The sequence below is a fragment of the Pristiophorus japonicus genome, chromosome 7, assembly GCF_044704955.1.
Source record: "Pristiophorus japonicus isolate sPriJap1 chromosome 7, sPriJap1.hap1, whole genome shotgun sequence".
Taxonomy (NCBI): Eukaryota; Metazoa; Chordata; class Chondrichthyes; family Pristiophoridae; genus Pristiophorus; species Pristiophorus japonicus.
Window position 1 is genome coordinate 71,567,517 of NC_091983.1, and position 19,422 is coordinate 71,586,938.

General features: G+C 45.1%; 1 protein-coding gene across 3 annotated transcripts in view; it reads right to left on the reverse strand.

Moving 5' to 3' along the window:
* LOC139267157 (structural maintenance of chromosomes protein 6-like) overlaps positions 1-19,422 on the reverse strand; it is a 177,131-nt gene that overhangs the window by 110,667 nt on the left and 47,042 nt on the right. For all 3 annotated transcript variants that reach the window (XM_070885036.1, XM_070885037.1, XM_070885039.1), the window contains 2 exons: positions 17,540-17,657; positions 11,087-11,192 (listed from right to left, as the gene is read on the reverse strand). In XM_070885036.1, the coding sequence (XP_070741137.1) occupies positions 11,087-11,192; positions 17,540-17,657 (224 nt within the window). The remainder of the gene's footprint in view (positions 1-11,086; positions 11,193-17,539; positions 17,658-19,422) is intronic.

Consider the following 19,422-nt stretch of genomic DNA (forward strand, 5'->3'; position numbering starts at 1 on the left):
ATGTTGAGATCTGTTCAAATATCACTGCAGTAGAGAAACAGGTATGTGTCTAAATGGCTATTTTGGGACCAAAATTCAGTGCAACCAGAAAGCTGGCCTTTTTCCCCCCGATTAGCACCACAATGTTTGCTGCAACCATTGGATCCAAATTGAGTTTTTTGACCACAAAAAAGTGTTCCACTCTTTTAGCCCTTCAAACCTGAAAGTTTGCAGTCTTAACTGGGGTATTATTTCCACGGGAAATTCATTCTTGGGGTGATGTGGCAGCTGCCATTGCAGTATAGGCGCGAGGGAACAAGTGTATCGGTGCTGCTTTGGAGAGGATGGCCGCAGCTCTGCAGGAGTCGACGGAGCATCCAAGTGCTGTCATATCTTGTGGCTTTCAGACTGTCGGTCCACCACGGGCCACGGGAGACCTTCCGGTGTGGTGCCACAGTACCAACCTGAGCTCCCTCAGATTGGTGGTGTCGGTATTGTGCCGCCCCTGGTGAGTTATTCAGGCTCCTTAGGCCAGGATACGGATGCGCTCCCTCTGGCTCACAGCATTCCTGGCCCCAGACCTGTCACACTCCGCCAGTGCCTACATGCATAGCCTCGCCCGAGCCAAGTCAAACTGAACCCTCCCAGGAGGGTGTTAACCAGTCTCCAGCCAGCCCTTCCAGACCCAAAGTTGCTCAAGGGATCTGCAGCTTCCACACAAGGAACACAGCAGTCTTCCCAGACCCATGAGGTAACACAGGGAAGACACGGAGGCAAAGTCGCAGGTTAGGCACGCGCAAGATCATCATAGGCAGTCCCACGAAATCGAGGATGACTTGCTCCCACTCTTAGAGTTCTCAGGTGGCTAAACAGTCCAATACAGGACCTGCAGTCTGTCACAGGTGGGGCAGACAGTGGTTGAAGGAAAGGGTGGGTGGGGAGCCTGGGTTGCTGCACGCTCCTTTCGCTGTCTGCGCTTGTTTTCTGCATGCTCTCAGCGACGAGACTTGAGGTGCTCAGCACCCTCCCGGATGCTCTTCCTCCACTTTGCCAGCGATTCCCAGGTGCCGGTGTCTTTGAGGATGTCCTTGAAGCATTTCCTCTACCCACCTGGGGCTCGCTTGCCGTGTCGGGACTCCGAAAAGAGCGCTTGCTTTGAGAGTCTTGTGTCAGGCATGTGGACGATGTGGCCCGCCAAGCAGAGCTGATCAAGCATGGTCAGTGCTTCGATGCTGGGGATATTGGCCTGAGCGAGAACACTGATGTTGGTGCATCTGTCCTCCCAGTTGATTTGCAGGATCTTGCAGAGGCAGTGTTGGTGGTATTTCTCCAGTGCTTTGAGGTGTCTGCTGGAAACAGTCCATGTCTCTGAGCCATACAGGAGGGCGGGTACCACTATTGCCCTGTAGACCATTAGCTTGGTGCCAGATTTGAGGTCCTGGTCTTCAAACACTCTCTTCCTCAGGCGACCGAAGGCTGCGCTGGCACACTGGAGGCGGTGTTGGACCTCGTCATCGATGTCTGCCCTTGCTGATAGTCGGCTCCTGAGATATAGAAAATGGTCCACGTTGTCCAAGGCCGTGCTATGGATTTTAATAACCAGGGGCCAGTGCTGTGTGACGGGGTCAGGTTGGTGGAGAATCTTTGTCTTATGGATATTTAGTGTAAGGCCTATGTTTTTGTACGTCTCGGTGAAGGTGTTGATGATGGCTTGGACTTTGGCCTCCGAGTGTGCGCAGACGCAAGCGTCGTCCGCGTACTGTAGTTCAATGACAGACGATGGGATGACAATGGGTCTAGCCTGGAGGTGGCGGAGGTGGAACAGATTCCCATTTGTTACCGGTCGGAATGCTGAGCTGGGGCGACGTTTCTAGTCTGGGCCCTGGATTGAGATTTCAGTTTTCTCTCTGTGAATCTCGGGATCTCTATTTCTTTCTCTATGTAGTTTTTTTTCCCCCTTTTCTCTTTCTCTATTCCTATTTCTCTATTTCTCTCCCAATCAAATTTTCTCATTCTGTTTCTAATTCCCTTTCCTCACTTCCATCTCTTTCGCTCCGGTCCCCCTCTCTTTCCCTCCCCCTTTGTCCCTTCCCTTTAGTGTGGATTCTTTGCTGAACTTCTCTGGTCCATTGAAGAGGCTCCTGGACTTGTTGCTGAGCAATACGGAGCTCCGGGATCTCGCTGATCTCCCCCAGGTGATCTCTTACTGAACTTCTCTGTGAGACCGACTCAGCTGCTATTACTTTGAGGACTCCGGGGATCTTCCGACCCATCCTCAGGTTTGGATCTGACCTTCTTGTCTCTCTCTGCTCCCACAGCTCCGAAATCTCTGCCACTCTGCATCAGCCCTAAAAGCTGGTGGGGTCACCGTCACACTGAAACTGGGTCCGGGGGCGGAGCGGCAGCGGTGCGCACTTTAGCGCGTCACTACTGCCGCAAGCCCCACACCGCCACGAGAGTCGGCGGTGGCCCACAACGCTGCAAGACCTCCCGGGCCGAATCTATGTCGGGGCAGCCAGTTGAGTCCAGAGCGGCGACCATTCGATTTTGACGAATGGCCACCGCAAACGGGCAGTAACGGTCCTTTCCAGGACTGTGAATTTCGGAACCTTTGAATTTCACAAAGCAAGGAAGAAACATATGCAGTCAATTTTATTGAAGGGGACAGATTCTCAAATACCTTGTTGCATGCTATATATCAGCTTCGAAGTGACAAGTGTCGAGATTTGTACAACTACCACGGCAGCGAGTGGTTTATTTTCATGATGCTTGACACTTGGAAATGTGATTCAACAACAAGAATCTGACAACTTTGAAGCAAAGGCTTCACATGAATGCCACAGATTCTACAGCACACTTGATTCTGTAGTATGATTTTCCAAAGCACCGTGTTTCAAATGCTATGAAAATATGGATCTCATGAAAAAGATCCCACGGTGATAACATTAGGCAAATATAAAAAGAAAAAAGACTTGCATTTTTTTAGTGTCTTTCATGACCACCAGACGTCTCAAAGCGCTGTGCACCCAATGAAGTGCTTGGGGAGGGCAGCCACTGTTGGGGAGGGCAGCCACTGTTGTAATGTGGGAAATGCGGCAGTCAATTTGCACACAACAAGATCCCTCAAACAGCAATGTGATAATGACCAGATAAACTGTTTTTTGTTATGTTGATTGAGGGATAAATATTGACCAGGGTCGCTCAGACTGCTGGGCTGGGCCCAAGAGAGGCGTGAGTTCACGGCCCAGAAGAGGAGAGGGCCCAGGGGCAGCACGGGTCAGCCCACACTGCGATATGTGCGCGCGCTAGGTCCGTGCAGCAGAGCTGGTTTCCAGGCGTCTTGGTTAATCCTTGCTATTGGACCAAGACCTAGCTCCGTCAAGCCCGTGTGGTGGCTGGTGTGCAACGGTCACCACATGTTAAAAAAATCCAAGCACAGGCGTCTTCCACCCTTCAAGATTTAGTTCGGACCTGGAATTTTAGGTCCATCATTGAAACACCTGCGAACTTTTTGACGTGGAAGCAAGTCATCCTCGAGTCGAGGGACTGCCTATGATGATGATGATTGACCAGGACACCAGGGATAACTCCCCTGCTTTTCTTTGAAATAGGGCCATGGTATCTTGTACGTCCACCTGAGAGCGCAGGTGGGGTATCGGTATAACGTCTCATCCAAAAGACGGCACCTCCAACAGTGTGGTGTTCCCTCAGCCCTGCACTGGAGTGTAAGCCTAGATTTATTTGTCAAGTCCCTGGAGTGGGACTTGAACCCACAACCTTCTGACTCAGAGGTGACGGATCTATCCACTGAGTCACAGCTGACATTGACATATATTACAGGTGCAGCGTCGAAAATCTGGAGTTCCGGAATCCGGACTGATCGGCGGCAGGGTCGTCCAGAATCCGTAAAATGTTCCGGAATCCGGATTCACTGACCTCGGGCCCTCGCTGCCCTTACCTCAGGGTCTCCTCGCCGGACCGCCTGAACACCTCCTCAGCGGCTCAGGTATTTCCGGATTCTGAAGTCCGAAAATACCCGGAATCTGGAACAGCTTTGGTCCCGAGGGTTCCGGATTCTCGATGCTGTACCTGTACGATCTTCCAATTTGTTTTAAAAAAAATCAAATTCTGGGATCTCTACGAAGATTGAGAGTGGGAAATTGAGAGATACAGACACATGAATGATAAAATCCTGTGAGCCATTTGGCAATAGTCAAAGAGATGGAAAGAGAGGGAAAGAAATAAACAATAAGCAAGCTAATAGCAATGTTTCTTTCCAAAATGTAGTAGTTAAAAAATGAAACAAACGTGTGCTCCCTAACAGCCAGGGCTAAGTCTTGGTACCACTGCTGTTTCTCATTTACATCAATGGTTTGGATTAATCCAAACACTTCCTCCAATTCCGTACCCCCTAATCTTCATTAATAATCTCCTGTGTGGTACCTTGTCAAAGGGTTTCTAAACGTCCATATGCACCCTACCCACTGCATATCTTTCACCTCCCCAAGAACTCTAACAATAACAACTTGATTTATATAGCGCCTTTAAGGTAGCGAACACAGGTCAGCACAGGAGTGATGCGTGAGCGGGATGGTGTGGGTTAGGATGCGGATAGCAGAGTTTTGGATACGTCAAGTTTATGGAGGGTGGAAGATGGGAGACCAGCTGGGAAAGCATTGGAATAGTCGAGTCCAGAGGTAACAAAAGCATGAATGAGGGTTTCAGCAGCAGATGGGCTGAGACAGGGGTGGAGATGGGCAATGTTAGAGGTGGAAGTAGGCAGTCTTTGATATGGAGAGTAAAGAAGTCTCAGCCCAGGAGCCACCTTGTTTAAATGTCAGGTTGGTTAGGTACGATATTGTTTTCTGAAATCCAAGTTGCTGTGTCAAATTATATTCTCTTCATCTAACTAGTGCTAATCTTTTCTCTACCATACCACATACATTTTCGCCTCAGTCTGAAGTCTCAGTTTCAACTGGCTGGAGAGAAAGCGAAATCTCTTTGTCCCCTTGAAACTCAGACTGTTCTAGACTGACTTCTCCACAGAGAGATAGAGAGATGCAAAAGCTGATCTGACCCCTCCCTCAGCTCTCTATATTTGTCAAGGATTGGCTCACCGAGCTGCCAATCAACATAGTCACCTTCAAATCTGGGATATGCTCAATAGCTTTCCATTGTCTCAAAACTTCTGTGATGCCCAAGATTACACATTTTTGATGGCTGGTTCGCCTGGTATTCCACCTAATTGTCTTATATCAACAGTCTAGATGGTTTGTGTGTCTCTGGGAGTTAGCCCTTTGTAAACTGAATGCAACTTTGTAGCAAAATGATAGCATAAATTAAACAAAAATTCCTTCCAGACCAAAGATAAAAGTCTCAAAATGTTAGAGGTATACAAGATAGTTAAGGGAATAAGAACATAAGAAATAGGAGCAGGAGTAGGCAATACGGCCCCTCGAGCCTGCTCCGCCATTTAATATGATCATGGCTGATCTGATCATGGACTCAGGTCCACTTCCATGCCCGCTCCCCATAACCCCTTATCGTTTAAGAAACTGTCTATTTCTGTCTTAAATTATTCAATGTCCCAGCTTGCACAGCTCTCTGAGGCAGCAAATTCCACAGATCCACAACCCTCAGAGGAAATTTCTCCTCATCTCAGTTTTAAATGGGCGGCCTCTTATTCTAAGATTATGCCCTCTAGTTCTAGTTTCTCCCATCATTGGAAACCTCCTCTCTCCATCCACCTTGTCAAGCCCCCTCATAATCTTAAACATTTTGATAAGATCACCTCTCATTCTTCTGAATTCCAATGAATAGAGGCCCAACCTACTCAACCTTTCCTCATAAGTCAACCCCCTCATCCCCGGAATCAACCTAATGAACCTCCTATGAACTGCCTCAAAGCAAGTATATCCTTTGATAAATATGGAAACCAATACTGCACGCAATATTCCAGGTGTGACCTCACCAGTACCCTGTATAGCTGTAGCAAGCTTCCCTGCTTTTATACTCCATCCCCTTTGCAACAAAAGCCAAGATTACATTGGCCTTCCTGATCACTTGCTGTACCTGCATACTATCCTTTTGTGTTTCATGCACAAGTACCCCCAGGTCCCATTGTACTGCAGCACTTTGCAATCTTTCTCCATTTAAATAATGACTTGCTCTTTGATTTTTTTTCTGCCAAAGTGCATGACCTCACACTTTCCAACATTATACTCAATCTGCCAAATTTTTGCCCACTCACTTAGCCTGTCTATGTCCTTTTGCAGATTTTGTGTGTCCTCCTCACACATTGCTTTTCCTTCCATCTTTGTATCACCAGCAAACTTGGATATATTACACTCAGTCCCTTCTTCCAAATAGTTAATATAGATTGTAAATAGTTGGGGTCCCAGCACTGTTGCCTGCGGCACCCCACTAGTTACTGATTGCCAACCAGAGAATGAACAATTTATCCCGACTCTGTTCTCTGTTAGTTAGCCAATCCTCTATCCAGGCTAATATATTACCCCCAACCCAGTGAACTTTTATCTTGTGCAGTAACCTTTTATGTGGCACCTTGTCAAATGCCTTCTGGAAGTCCAAATACACCGCATCCATTGGTTCCCCTTTATCCACCCTGCTCATTACATCCTCAAAGAATTCCAGCAAATTTGTCAAACATGACTTCCCCTTCATAAATCCATACTGACTCTGCCTGACCGAATTTTGCTTTTCCAAATGTCCTGCTACTGCTTCTTTAATAATAGACTCCAACATTTTCCCAACCACAGATGTTAGGCTAACATCTATAGAAAAGGTAAAACCAGAATACTACTTTAAAGTAAACTGCAAGAATAGGACAAGGTTAATGGTAAATTGAAAACCAATACAGGTATAACATCCCAAATCCGTAATTCCAAAAACCGTAATTGTCCGAAAACCAGACATTTTTGCTGCAGCCAAGATGGCGACATCTGGCGGCAAGGGATGAGGAAACCGGTAAAAAAAACGCAGCGCCAGGGGGCTGCAGGCGGTGAGGAGCAGAGAGAATCGGCGGGTGGTGAGGAACTCCAACAGCCATGTCCGAAATCCAGCAAAATCTGAAAACTAGCACGGACTCGATCCAGAGATTCTGGATTTCAGACATTGTACCTGTATCAGGAAGTTTTTCTTCACACTGTGATTAACACATAATAGATTCCCAAAGAAAGTAGTGGAGGCAAAAATCCTGCAATCATTTTAAAAACAATGAGCTGTTGAAATGGGGGTGGGGACTGTAGGGTCTTTCTAGATAAATCAATTAAGAAGGGCCGAATGGTGTTCCTCATGTAATTATCTTGAGCATCGTCACTATCTGATAGATAGGTGAGCTTTACGTTGACCTATTTATCTCAGCCAATTATAGAATAGAATCATACAGCACAGAAGGAGGCCATTCAGCCCATCGTGTCTTTGAAAGAGCAATCCAGTTAGTCCCACTCCCCTGCTCTTTCCCCATCTTCATGCAAATTTTTCCTTTTCAAACATATAGTCAAACTCTTTGAAAGTTACGATTGAATCTGCTTCCATCACCCTTTCGGGTAGTGCATTCCAGATCATAACAACTCGCTGCATAAACAATTTCTGTGATAATAATATGTTAAAATATTGTATATCAGGAGAGGACATACATTTTAAACCAGTGCAGCTGTTGCCTCATAAAAAATGTACTAGTACTATTGCGTCCGAATGTAACACTCCTTTACAGGTTGCTTTCAAGCATCAAACTGCAGCTGCAATACTTTAAATCACTCAAGACAATTTAAAGATAAAATTCAGTACAAAACTCCTCCACTGCCCCAACATAAAAACCTATGCCTCTTCAATCTTCCTTCAGGCACTCCCTCTTGAACAGATCACTGGGTCTATTGGGAATCTCCTCCATATAACTAGTGTTTTTTTCTATGAGAATGAGATAATCAAAGCTAATCTGCGCCCAGCTGTCTTGCCTGAACAGGGGCCATTCTGAAACCCAGAATTTAAGGTAGCATATGTTTGGGTATTTACTGTAAAAAGAAATACAGTATAACACTTGGTTGAGAGAAAAGCCAGGTCGGAGATGGAGTATGAAACTTTCTCAGACTCATGCTCACATATACTTATGTCCACTTAGACCAGGATTATTTCTTCTTCACCTTCTAGCATGCCGCTGGCTCCTCTTGTCCAACGGCAGCAGTTTCACCTACCCTCGCCAGGCTTTTTATAAACGCACATTTTAGACCAGTTCCCACGCCTTACTTATCGCACTTGGACCATAAAGTCAGACATCTGACGTCTGCAATTCTTCCTTATCTTATTTTTAACCATCCTGAAGGTCTCTTTGGTGCTTAGCAATCTGTTGTTTTCGCGAGTTAATCACACACTGTACATACACATCTTCACATAAATGATAAATTGCTCGCTACATATCAAAAGTTTTGAATAATTTATTTTTCTCTCAGAAATGTCCTTGTATTCTCTATCTCATTGGAGGCACTTCATCAGCAGTGACCTTGTTTTATGAGCACATTCAATTTAATTTGCATGGCAATTTGACTTTTCCACCATATAATTCTTTTTTTTTTTAAACTAAAAAGGTAACTTTAGCATACAGTGAACATTCAAAAACTCTAGGAATAAAGGTTTGGACACATTTAAAAAGTCAAAAGCAAGCAGCAAACTGCACAGTTTACCCATTTAAAGTATAGGAGCATTTTTGCAGCAGGTCAGGATTCAATTTATATTTTTGGCAGAATTTATACATGAGCCAAACTACTTAAAAAAAAAATTGGATTTATTCAGATTTGCAGCTATACTTTTAATTGGTGTTCTAGAAAAACGAGAAGGGAAACACCCAGATGCAGTGCTCAAGCCAGACATAATAGGAACACAAAGGGCTACAAATTGTGTTGCGCCCCGTTTGGGACGACAACAGGGTGCTGCGCACCAGATGACGTTACGATCTCCAGGGTGCAGGAGATGGAGGCGGTAAGTTATAGCACCAGCGCTAACCTGCCATGGAAGATCGCGGGCATCGGTAATTTCACCACACTCAGTCGGTAAGCTCTCTGGAGGCGATAAAGGGAAGCGTAAAGGAGGCCAATTTCTCCTCCAAAGTACTTTATTAGTAATAAAAGATGCACTCAAGTATTACAGTACAAAAATAAGTCCACCTGTCTTCATAATATTTAAAGAAATAAAATCCTTTTGGGCTTTAATGGCCCAAAATTTGCAGTCGGAGGCTTCCTGCGGCGGATGGCTCCGACCTACAAAATATCTATCACTTTACCTGGTGGTCCGGGAGGTTCGCAGATTCGTGCTCCTGGGACTCTGTGGGTACCCGTGGGTAGAGTCCCACGTATCCCAGAGGCACATGCGGTTTGCAAGCACCCCTGGGATCACGTAAGGCGGCCCAACCAATAAAAGAAGGGAATCTCCATTCATACTTATGGGATTTTGGTTTGTACGGAAGTCCCATAATGTATGAATGGAGATCACTTAAAAAATACACAAACACATGAAATAAAAAAAAATTAAATTACATATTTAAAACGAATTAAAATGCTATTTAATTAAATATTATAAACAAATTTTATTTTTTGAAAAGAAAATTATGTTTTAACAGGGCTAAAAATAAACTTACCATATTGGACAGAGTTTTTAAATGTATAAATGAGTGATAATTTTATTTTTCTATTTTTTTTTAAACTCTTACACTGCCGTAAGAATTTCAAGTGCATTCACTGGGCAGAAGGTGGACAAATAGCCCAACTCTCCGCCCGCGGAAGCCCATTGACAGATCACAAGTTCTGGGTTTCAGCGCATGCGCAGTGTATGCCTAAACTCGGAACCTGCAGGGCTTCTACGGGTGCATGTGCACCTCATATGCACCCATACGGGCTGCAAAATCAGCCCCAATCTCTCACTGGTGTATAGACCTTGGTGTATAGGGAAGTCTGAAGCCATTGTTTTCGGTCCCTGCCACAATCTCTATGCTAGCCACTGATTCCATCCCTCTCCCTAACATCTGCCTGAAGCTGAACCATACTGTTTGCAACCTTGGGGTCATATTAGATCCTGAAATGAGCTTCTGACCACATAACTAAGACCACCTATTTCCACCTCCGTAACATCGTCCATCTCTGCCCTTGCCTCACCTCATCTGTTGCTGAAACCCTCATTCATGCCGGTTATCTCTAGACTTGACTATTCCAACACAATCCTGGCTGGCCACCCATGTTCTACCCTATGTAAACTTGAGGTCATCCAAAACTCGGTTGCCCATGTCCTAACGCGCACCAAGTTCTGTTCACCCATCACCCCTGTGCTCGCTAACCTACAGTGGCTCCCAGTTAAGCAACACCGTAATTTCAAAATTCTCATTCTGGTTTTCAAATCGCTCCTTGGCCTCACCCCTCCCTATCTCTATAATCTCCTCCAGCCCTACAATCTCCTGAGATATCTGTGTTCCTCTAATGCTGCCCTCTTGAGCATCCCTGATTATAATCGCTCAATCATTGGTGGCTTGCCTTCCCAAGCTCTGGAATTCCTTGCCAAAACCTCTCTACTTCTCTTTCCTCCTTTAAGACGTTCCTTAAAACCTACCTCTTTGACCAAGCTTTTGGTCACCTGCCCTTATTTCTCCTTATATGGCTCAGTGTCAATTTCTTTGTCTTATAATACTCCTGTGAAGGGCCTTGGGAGGTTTTAGTACATTAAAGACACCATATAAGTACACGTTGTTGTTGTTTGTGCATGGTTTGATTTATAGCGGGATTTAGCCAATAATGATTTCCATCCATATAGCAGCTATTGTAGCAAATACAATACATTGGTAGAGGTACAGACTGCTGCTAAGGCCAGCTCACCCTTGCAGTATGTAGTTTGGGAAGAGGTACAAATCAAGGACTCCTATTTACTCATGCTTCAGACTTGTGATCGCTTTTTTTTTTATTAGGAATACATTTTCTCTTGCTTATTTTTCTAAGAAAGATAGATGTTGAAAGTAAAACTTAATTAAGCATTCCAGTCACCAATTTCCATATTTAACGTACAAAAAATTCATTCAAAAAAATTAACAAATGTTATCAAAACATCTTACCTTTGACCATTTCTCACAAATCCTTTTGTGGAATATCCTCTATTTGTGGCAGTGGCTTTGCCTCCAAGCCCGATTATAAGAGCAGTCAATACAGCACTCTTTCCACCTAAAGACAGATTAGAACAAGGAGTCATTGGTGTCGAGTTTGCACTAGTTATATCAGTGCAATTCGGGCAGAGTTGGCCAAATCAGCGCAACAGATTGCGGAATTTTAAACATAAGCGGGTTACGCCTAAAAATGGCATGTTTATCTTTTTTTGTGAAGCTACCCGAGGGAGGAATTTTGAGGGAGAACGCCATACTCCTCTTCGAATAGTGCCACGAGACATTATGGGGCGGACTTTCGGTTTGTTACCACCTCTGTTTTTGCCCCGGAGGCGGTAGTGGTAGCGGAAAGCACTTCCAGGTGGATGGCTAGCTTCCAGGGTCCTGCCGGGATATTCGGTGCCGGGTTTGCGGGGGCGCAGAGCAGTAACACCTGGGGGAGGCGAGCCGGTGTGGAACGCCCCGGTTACGATACTGGCTCAAAATTTGAAAACTCGCCCGATCTGTAGCGTCCTGCAGCGCGCCTGTGGGACCACCTGTGAAAGCTGGTTGTTCCAGCTGTAGCAGCCACAGTGAGGGATGGAATGTCTACCTCAGGTAAGTGTGATTGTTTATTATTTTTGTGATTCATGTGGCTATGGCATCAGTAAAGTGTTGGGAATGTTTTTTGGTGGTTTTTTCAGATTTGTATTTTTCTCAGAAGCCTCTCTTTAGGGCGCTTACCGCGGGATTTTCATTTGCTCAGCCAGTCTAGCGCTCTAAAAGAGGTGTGGAACTCTTCCCTTAGCGCTCCGCTTCACACTCGGGGCCCAGCTGGTGAATTTTGCGGCTGGAGACGCAAACCATTTTCTGGTGCAAAATTTACCGCTCCGCCCGGGTTATCGCCGCAACAGAGGCGCGACCGAATTTCCACCCCTTAATGTCCATCAGAAGTGCAGATACTCTGGAGTACTGCTTGATTCTCTATTAGATTGGGGGCATGGGACAGGGAGAAATTGTGCAGGATCCAAAAAGAATGCACATTAATGTGGTTTAATTCAAAATTAAAATTGTTATGGTATTAGGGTATGTGACTATCAATTCATCTCAATTAATAACCAGCCTCTAGTGGTGAACTGGAAGTGTTGCAACTACAACTAGTGTATATAGGGGAGGAAGGGCCAAGAGAATGATCAGTATATTACTTCTATAGGTCTTATAAAACAAAAACTGGAAGAAATCTGTAACCTGATTTCTACAAGGAATTGTCTGGTCAACCAAATTTGTGAATTCAGTGCTAATTGCACAATTCTCACTTGGTTTAGTGCAGGATGAGGTGTTCGGGCTTCAGATAACACGAGTACGTTTGATAACATGTTGTTCTAGAACTTGGTGAAATAATAGCTTTTTCAAATTTTGAGATCAAATTAATTAACATTAGAACAGACAATGAACTAGGTAATGCATAATATATACAAGACTGTTCAATGAAACACTGGAATTACTCAACAGATAAAAAATGTAAGGAATAGCACATTTCTTATGTTCTTATGTTCTAATAGCATAACCTTAAAATGACCATGAGTAGCAAGTAAACTGTTGTGTATCTGTAAAGCATGCACTCCCATGTTCCGCCACCAGGGAGTGCAGCCCCTGAAGTCCAAAGGATCCCAGCATCCCTTGGGAGCACTGTATATAAGCCGGCCCCCTAAGGCCTGTTACAGACTCTGGAGTGTCTTAATAAAGACTGAGGTCACTGTCACTTTAACCTCCCTGTGTGCAGTCTCATCTGTGTTAGGAACACAATATAAACCTTACCCAGAAACTGTTTAGCATACAATTAGGGCCGCGCCGTTCATGGACGCCCGTTTTTTGCAACTAAAAACGCGGCAAAAATCTACCTCGCCATTTTCGGGCTCCTTGCTGGTCCCTGGGAGCTCGGCGCGGCGCGCAAACAGCAGCGGGGGGCGGAGCCACAGAGTCGCGCCAATTCTGCAAGTGGAGGGGGCGGGGCTAAGTCAAATGAGGGAACGTCGTGCAGGCAGCCGCAAGCGCAGTAGCTCAGAAACATTAGCACTCGGCCATTTTTAAAGGAACTTAAAGAAAAGTGCTGATTTGTCTCGTGGACCTCTGGAAAGGCTTGGGATTGAATTTTGGTGATTTTTTGGTGTCTGAAGGAGTGTTTTTAGCAGCACCGTTGAAGAAACCACCCGCTGAAATCAGTGAGTGCTGCTTTTCACTGCTAAACTTCCAGAACAGGTGCTGCATAGGTGCATGTAAATTAAGGACTGTGTGCTTTGAAAAATAAGATTGTCAATTCAATACAGCAATGGAACAACGTCCACCAAGAACAAAGAATTTCTTGCATGAGGAAGTGGAGATATTAGTAAACGTCATTGAGCAGAGATGGCAGGAGCTGGATACCAGCAACAGAGGTCGCATAAAAGTGCCACCTAAAGAAATGAAGAAACGCTGGAACCAAGTTGCAGAAGATTACTGCGCAGTGGTGCATACCATGAGATCTGGAAGCCAGTGTAAAATGAAATGGCACGACCTTGGTCAAGTAGTTAGTGTAAATAATATTTTCATTTTTTAATGTAATCGTAATTGTAACGGTATGTCTCACCCTGCAGAAAGACACACTTTGTAAAAAGTTACATTTTACTCTTTGAAGAAATTGGCCCACAACAAAAGGGAAGCAACTCGAACAGGAGGAGGCACGCCCAATCTGCATCTACTGGCATCCTTGGAACAGATGATCCTCGTACATGAAGAAAAGCAATCAGTACAGCACAAGCTGGGCCCGCACGCGAGGAAGAGGGTAAGTCCTGAAAATGCATCGTGGCCTTTCAAATCAACTTGCTGCCTGGCCTACTATGTGTGAGTACTCATGCCACCCATCCTGCCCCCTCCCTTGCTGATAAACATTTGACTGTTCTGATGTATTTTGCAGAACATGATGATGATGATGATGCTGCTGCTGCCAACCCTGAGGATCCTGAAGATACAGAACAAGAACCAGTACAACCAGATGTGGACGATCCACACTGGATCATGGCGGCGATGACTGAAATGTCTACAGGGGAGAGCTTCCAAATTAATGTTTATGAGCCCCCATTAAAGGTCATCAGAGTTTCAACCCCTAGCATAGGTTCTGGTTCCACCTTCCATGGTTTTGATTCCGATGTTGCGGGTCCCAGTGGTGCTGGTGATATAATGGAACAGTTTACACCCATTCACCCACCATCCCAGCCCACGGCTCGCACTCGAGTGCTGTCGTCTGGAACACTGAACACCCCACCGTCCCAGCCCGCGCCTCTCTCTCTAGTACTGCCGTCTGGAACACCGAGCGTCCCACCGTCCCAGCCCGCGCCTCCCCGTGTAGTGGTACCGTCTGGAACATCGAGCGTCCCACCGTCCCTGCCTGCGTCTCCCAGTGTAGTGGTGCCGCGAGGCAGACCCAGGCAGAGGAGAAGGAGACTGGAGACACGCTCTCCTGAGATGCAGCGTGCAACAGATGCGGCTCAGGTTGTGGCATTGAGTATGGAGACCAATGAGCTTACCCGATCACTCATCGGTGGCTTCAGTGCAGTGGGTGAAGAGGTGACAGTCCTGACGGGAGAAATAGCAGTAATGACACGGGAACTTAGGGAGGAAATGTCCGAGGAACTGCAAGCGACAGCACAGGCCCTCATGGAGGTAGCTGCTGCAATAAGGGCACACAGCCCCGCCAATCAAATGACACTCCCATGAAGAAGTGAACATTCACTGAGATGTGGATGAGAGATGGTTGCAGCCTTTCTTTGCTGCTTTTGTTCTTGTTCTTGATGTAGCTGTAGTAGCGTTTTTCAAACTGAAATTGTTTTGTAAGTTTTGTAACTTTACAACTTATAAGTGATCTTAGGGTTTTTAAATGATCTTATGGTGCAAATGCTCTCACTTTTTGTAACTTATTTAATTTTGCACCTAAAAGTGATCTTGAAGTTTAAGTGATCTTAAGAGTGTAAGATTTTTCACATTGAAATTGTTCTGTAACTTTACAAGTTTATAAGTGACCTTAAAGTTTTTAAGTGATCTTCAAGAGTCATATTAAAAAGTAAAGTTTGATACAACAAATATATTACAGTGACGTTAACTTTTCAATCAATAATGTTTTCATTAAAACTGAATCATCTTCCATTAACACAACACAACGTAGGAACAACTCCAAAGAATAAACATGTCCATGCGCAACAGTGGTCGCAGAGCCCTCAGGCATCAGTAATTGAAGCGTTCACGGATGAGCTGCTGGCACAGGGCTCGAGCAATCATTAAAGGGGCACGATGGACGGCCCTCCTCCGACCTCGTGCTCCGGCATCGGGCACTTGCATGCTTTCCTGATCGTCGTCATCATCCACATCCTGCTCTTCCAAAATACTATCATCAGGCACTGGACCCTCACGTGAGTCTTCTGGTTCCACTACCAGCTCCTGCTGCCTCATGATGGCTAAGTTATGGAGCATGCAGCACACAACAGTGAAGTGACTGACAATCTGAGGAGAGTATTGCAAGTGGCCTCTGGAATAGTCCAGGCATCGGAAACGCTGTTTCAATATGCCAATGGTCCTCTCAATGATGCTGCACGTCGCAATGTGCGCCATGTTGTATTGACGGTCAGCTTCTGTCTGTGTCAGGCGTAGGGGCGTCATGAGCCAGGTGGTCAGGCCGTACCCTTTATCTCCCAGTAGCCAGCTCTGCCCTTCTGGCTGCTGCTCAAACATGTCAGATATAACGCTGTCGCGTAGGATGAACGTATCATGGGTGCTGCCAGGGTATCTCGCATCAATTGACACGATGTCGTCACATACGAGCTGCACATTGATGGAGTGGAAACATTTTCTATTCCTGTACTGCTCGGAATCCTCCACAGGTGCTCGCAAGGCTATGTGGGTACAATCAATGCAGCCCTGTACCTTTGGAAAGCCAGCAATCCTGAAGAAGCCCACAGTCCTCTCATGGATCGCTTGTGCGGTCATTGGGAAATTGATGAAGTCATTCCTCCGCGCATACAGTGCAGCCGTGACCTGGTAAACGCAGGCATGTATTGCATGTTGAGAGATGGTGCACACATCTCCAGTTGTAGCCTGAAACAATCCTGAGGCATAGAAGGCAAGTGCAGCTGTTACCTTCATTTCAACAGACAAGGCAGTTGGCGTTCTGCTTCTGGGCTGCAAATCTGCTCTCAGCATATCACAGATCTCAACTACAACTTCTCTACGGAAATACAGCCTTTTGACTCAATCAGCCTCGCTCATGTCCAGGTACGAGCACCTGGCTCGATATTGCCGACGTGGGTAAGGTCTTCTGCCCATCAGCCTATGGGCTATGACGTTCCTGGAGCGGTGAGCTCTAATCAATTCTCTTCTATGCAGTGAATTGCTGGCGAATCATTGCATAATCCGTGGTGTTGACAGTGCAGCACCCATGCTGCAATTACAAATTTAAGTTTCAAACTGGCTATCTGGCTGCCTCTCCCTGTCCCTGGCCGAATGGGCCTCAGCCTCCCTCGCAGCTCGAAGACTGCTTGCTGTGTCTTTGGCCGCTGTCAGCCACTGCCGCTGCCCTGTCCCTGGCCGAATGGCCTCAGCTTCCCTCGTAGCTCGAAGACTGCTTGCTGTGTCTTCGGCTGCCGTCGAGCCACTGATGCCGCCCTTGTCTCCTACATGGAAGGAAGGCCTGCCTGAAGCACCGCAGCTCGAAGGCTGCTTGCTGCCGTTGTTGTGGGGCTGCCGTCGAGTCACTGGCGCCGCCCCCATCTCCTACATGAAAGGCCTGCTTGAAGCACCACAGCTCGAAGGCTGCTGCTGTTTCACACAGGTAGAATATTCAATATTTTGTCTTTGCTTTGTTTATAATTTTTTATTCAGGATGGCTCTTTATTTGTATAAGTAAGACTGTTGAATGCTTGTAAAATTTAATTACTTCCCTTCCCCCCCCCCCTCGTTCCCTATGCCTGATTTGTAACCTACGCCTGATTTCTAAAAGTGTAGACAAGGTTTTTCTGAGCGTACAAAAATCTAGACTTACTCCATTCTAAGTTAGTTTGGAGTAAGTTTTCACTGCCTAAACGTTCAAAACAGGCGTAAGTGGCCGGACACGCCCCCTTTTGAAAAAAAAATCTGTTCCAAAATGAAACTGTTCTAACTGACTAGAACTGGAGCAAACTAAATGCCGAGAATTGCAATTTCTAAGATACTCCATTCTAAACCAGTTGCTCCATCAGGCCGAAACTTGACCCCATAAATACCATAATTTAGGTGCACTGTTCCTGTTAAATTCACACTGCCTGTGTGAAGATGCAACTTATTGTATCATTGGCTGAAAGGAAAAGAATCACAGAACTGCAGTTATACCAGAAGCTGATAGTTTTAGAAGAGTTTTACACTTACTTCCATTGTTTCCAATCACAAAGTTCAAATGGGGCCCAAATGTAATTGGGCCAAGGCAAGCGTGGCACATGAAGTTTTTCAATGAAATACTTTCAATGATTCCCACTTCACTTGTATTCTGAAACAGGGAAACCCACATTAGATGCGTCCAAATGAGTATACACATGTGTATAAGAAAATAGGACAATATTTTTATTCAATCAAAATAATCACATTACTCCATGAAGTTGCCATATTACCAATATTCTCTCACAAATATTTTTGGGGTATCTTTATCTTCATTTTGTTTCCAAAAGTACAAATTCCAGACATCAAACATCATGTTTAGAATAACATTCTGAAAATTGCTGTCATTAAGCACCCAACTAAAGTGGACTGTTGCTCAATGCAACAGTTGGAGTAACTTTAGGTACAGGGGTAAAATACTCTTCCCCTCCACAACAGATTCATTGCAGTTTATAAAAGCTAAACTTCATTGTGCTTGAAATGTATATACAAACCAATAGGAAGATCAAGGAATAGATGAATGCATGATATGAGGAACGGGCAGGAATATCAATCAAACTGACAGTATCACTACATAATGGGCAAAATTTGCACGAGGCAGTGCACGCGGCCCTCCAATCGGACATATGAGGTTGACATTTGAAGCATACAACACAGTAAGTGTTGAATGCTTCAAATAGTAATACTGGTGTGTATTACTGTACTACCATTGCAATTTATCAAAAGTTATTTAGCATAATATAATTCAAAGCAATCAGGATTTCATGAAATCCATCAATTCGACAAATTGTGTACTTCGTATATCTGAGCTTCATGCAGATCAGCCCATACTCTGGTCTCAACAGATTCAGAGATGCCATCTGCTACTACATCTGGCTTTGTTGCTTGCACATTCCTTTAGAAATTTTTATCCCCCTTTTGGATTTCCTCCACTTCCTAACAAAGAACTTCTCTGTGACGGCTCTGGAATCAGATACTACGAAGGACACAAAAGCAATGCAGCAGGCCCTATTTCATATTGAGAAGTGTCTCACCTATACAGCCCAGTCTAACAACGATAAATAGTTAAGAGCAAAATCAAAATACTGTGGATGTTGGAAATCTGAAATAAAAACAGAAAATGGTGGAAATACTCAGCAGGTCAGGCAGCATCTGTGAAGAGAGAATCAGAGTTATCGTTTCAGGTCGATGATCTTTCATCAAAACTGGAAAAGGTTAGAGATATAACAGATTTTAAGCAAGTGCAGAGGCAGGGAAAAGGGAGAGCGGAGGAAAGCACAAAAGGGAAGGTCTGTGATAGGGTGGAAGACCAGAAGTAATTACATGACAAAAGGTATGATTGTACAAAGCAAAAGGAGATGGTAATGGGAAACAAACACAAAAGCTGTTATGTATGTAAACATTGTAACTGTATAAGACTTGCCACCAGAGGGCGCAACTGTTGGAGGCCCAAGGGTTACCTCGTGCAAGGGAGTATAAAAGGTTGTCTGCCATTCTGCTTTGGCACTCTGGAGTTGTATTAAAGAGACTAAAGTCACATCAGTAAAGTCACAGTACTCAGTCTTGTGGAGCTCTTCCATACTTAAAAGCAAAATACAGCGGATGCTGGAATATGAAATTAAAACAGAGAATGCTGGAAATATTCAGTAGGTCAGGCAGTATCTGTGGAGAGACAAACAAAGTTAATGTTTCAGGTCGATGACCCTTCGTCAGAACTGGGATGGTAATGGGACAAGAAAAGAAACAAAAGATGTGTCTAGAAGAGGTGTAAATGGGAAAGGCAGAATCATCAACAGCTGCCATCTGAATAAATAGGGGCTGAGGTTATGGTCTGAAATTATTGAACTCGGTGTTGAGTGCAGAAGGCTGTAAAGTGC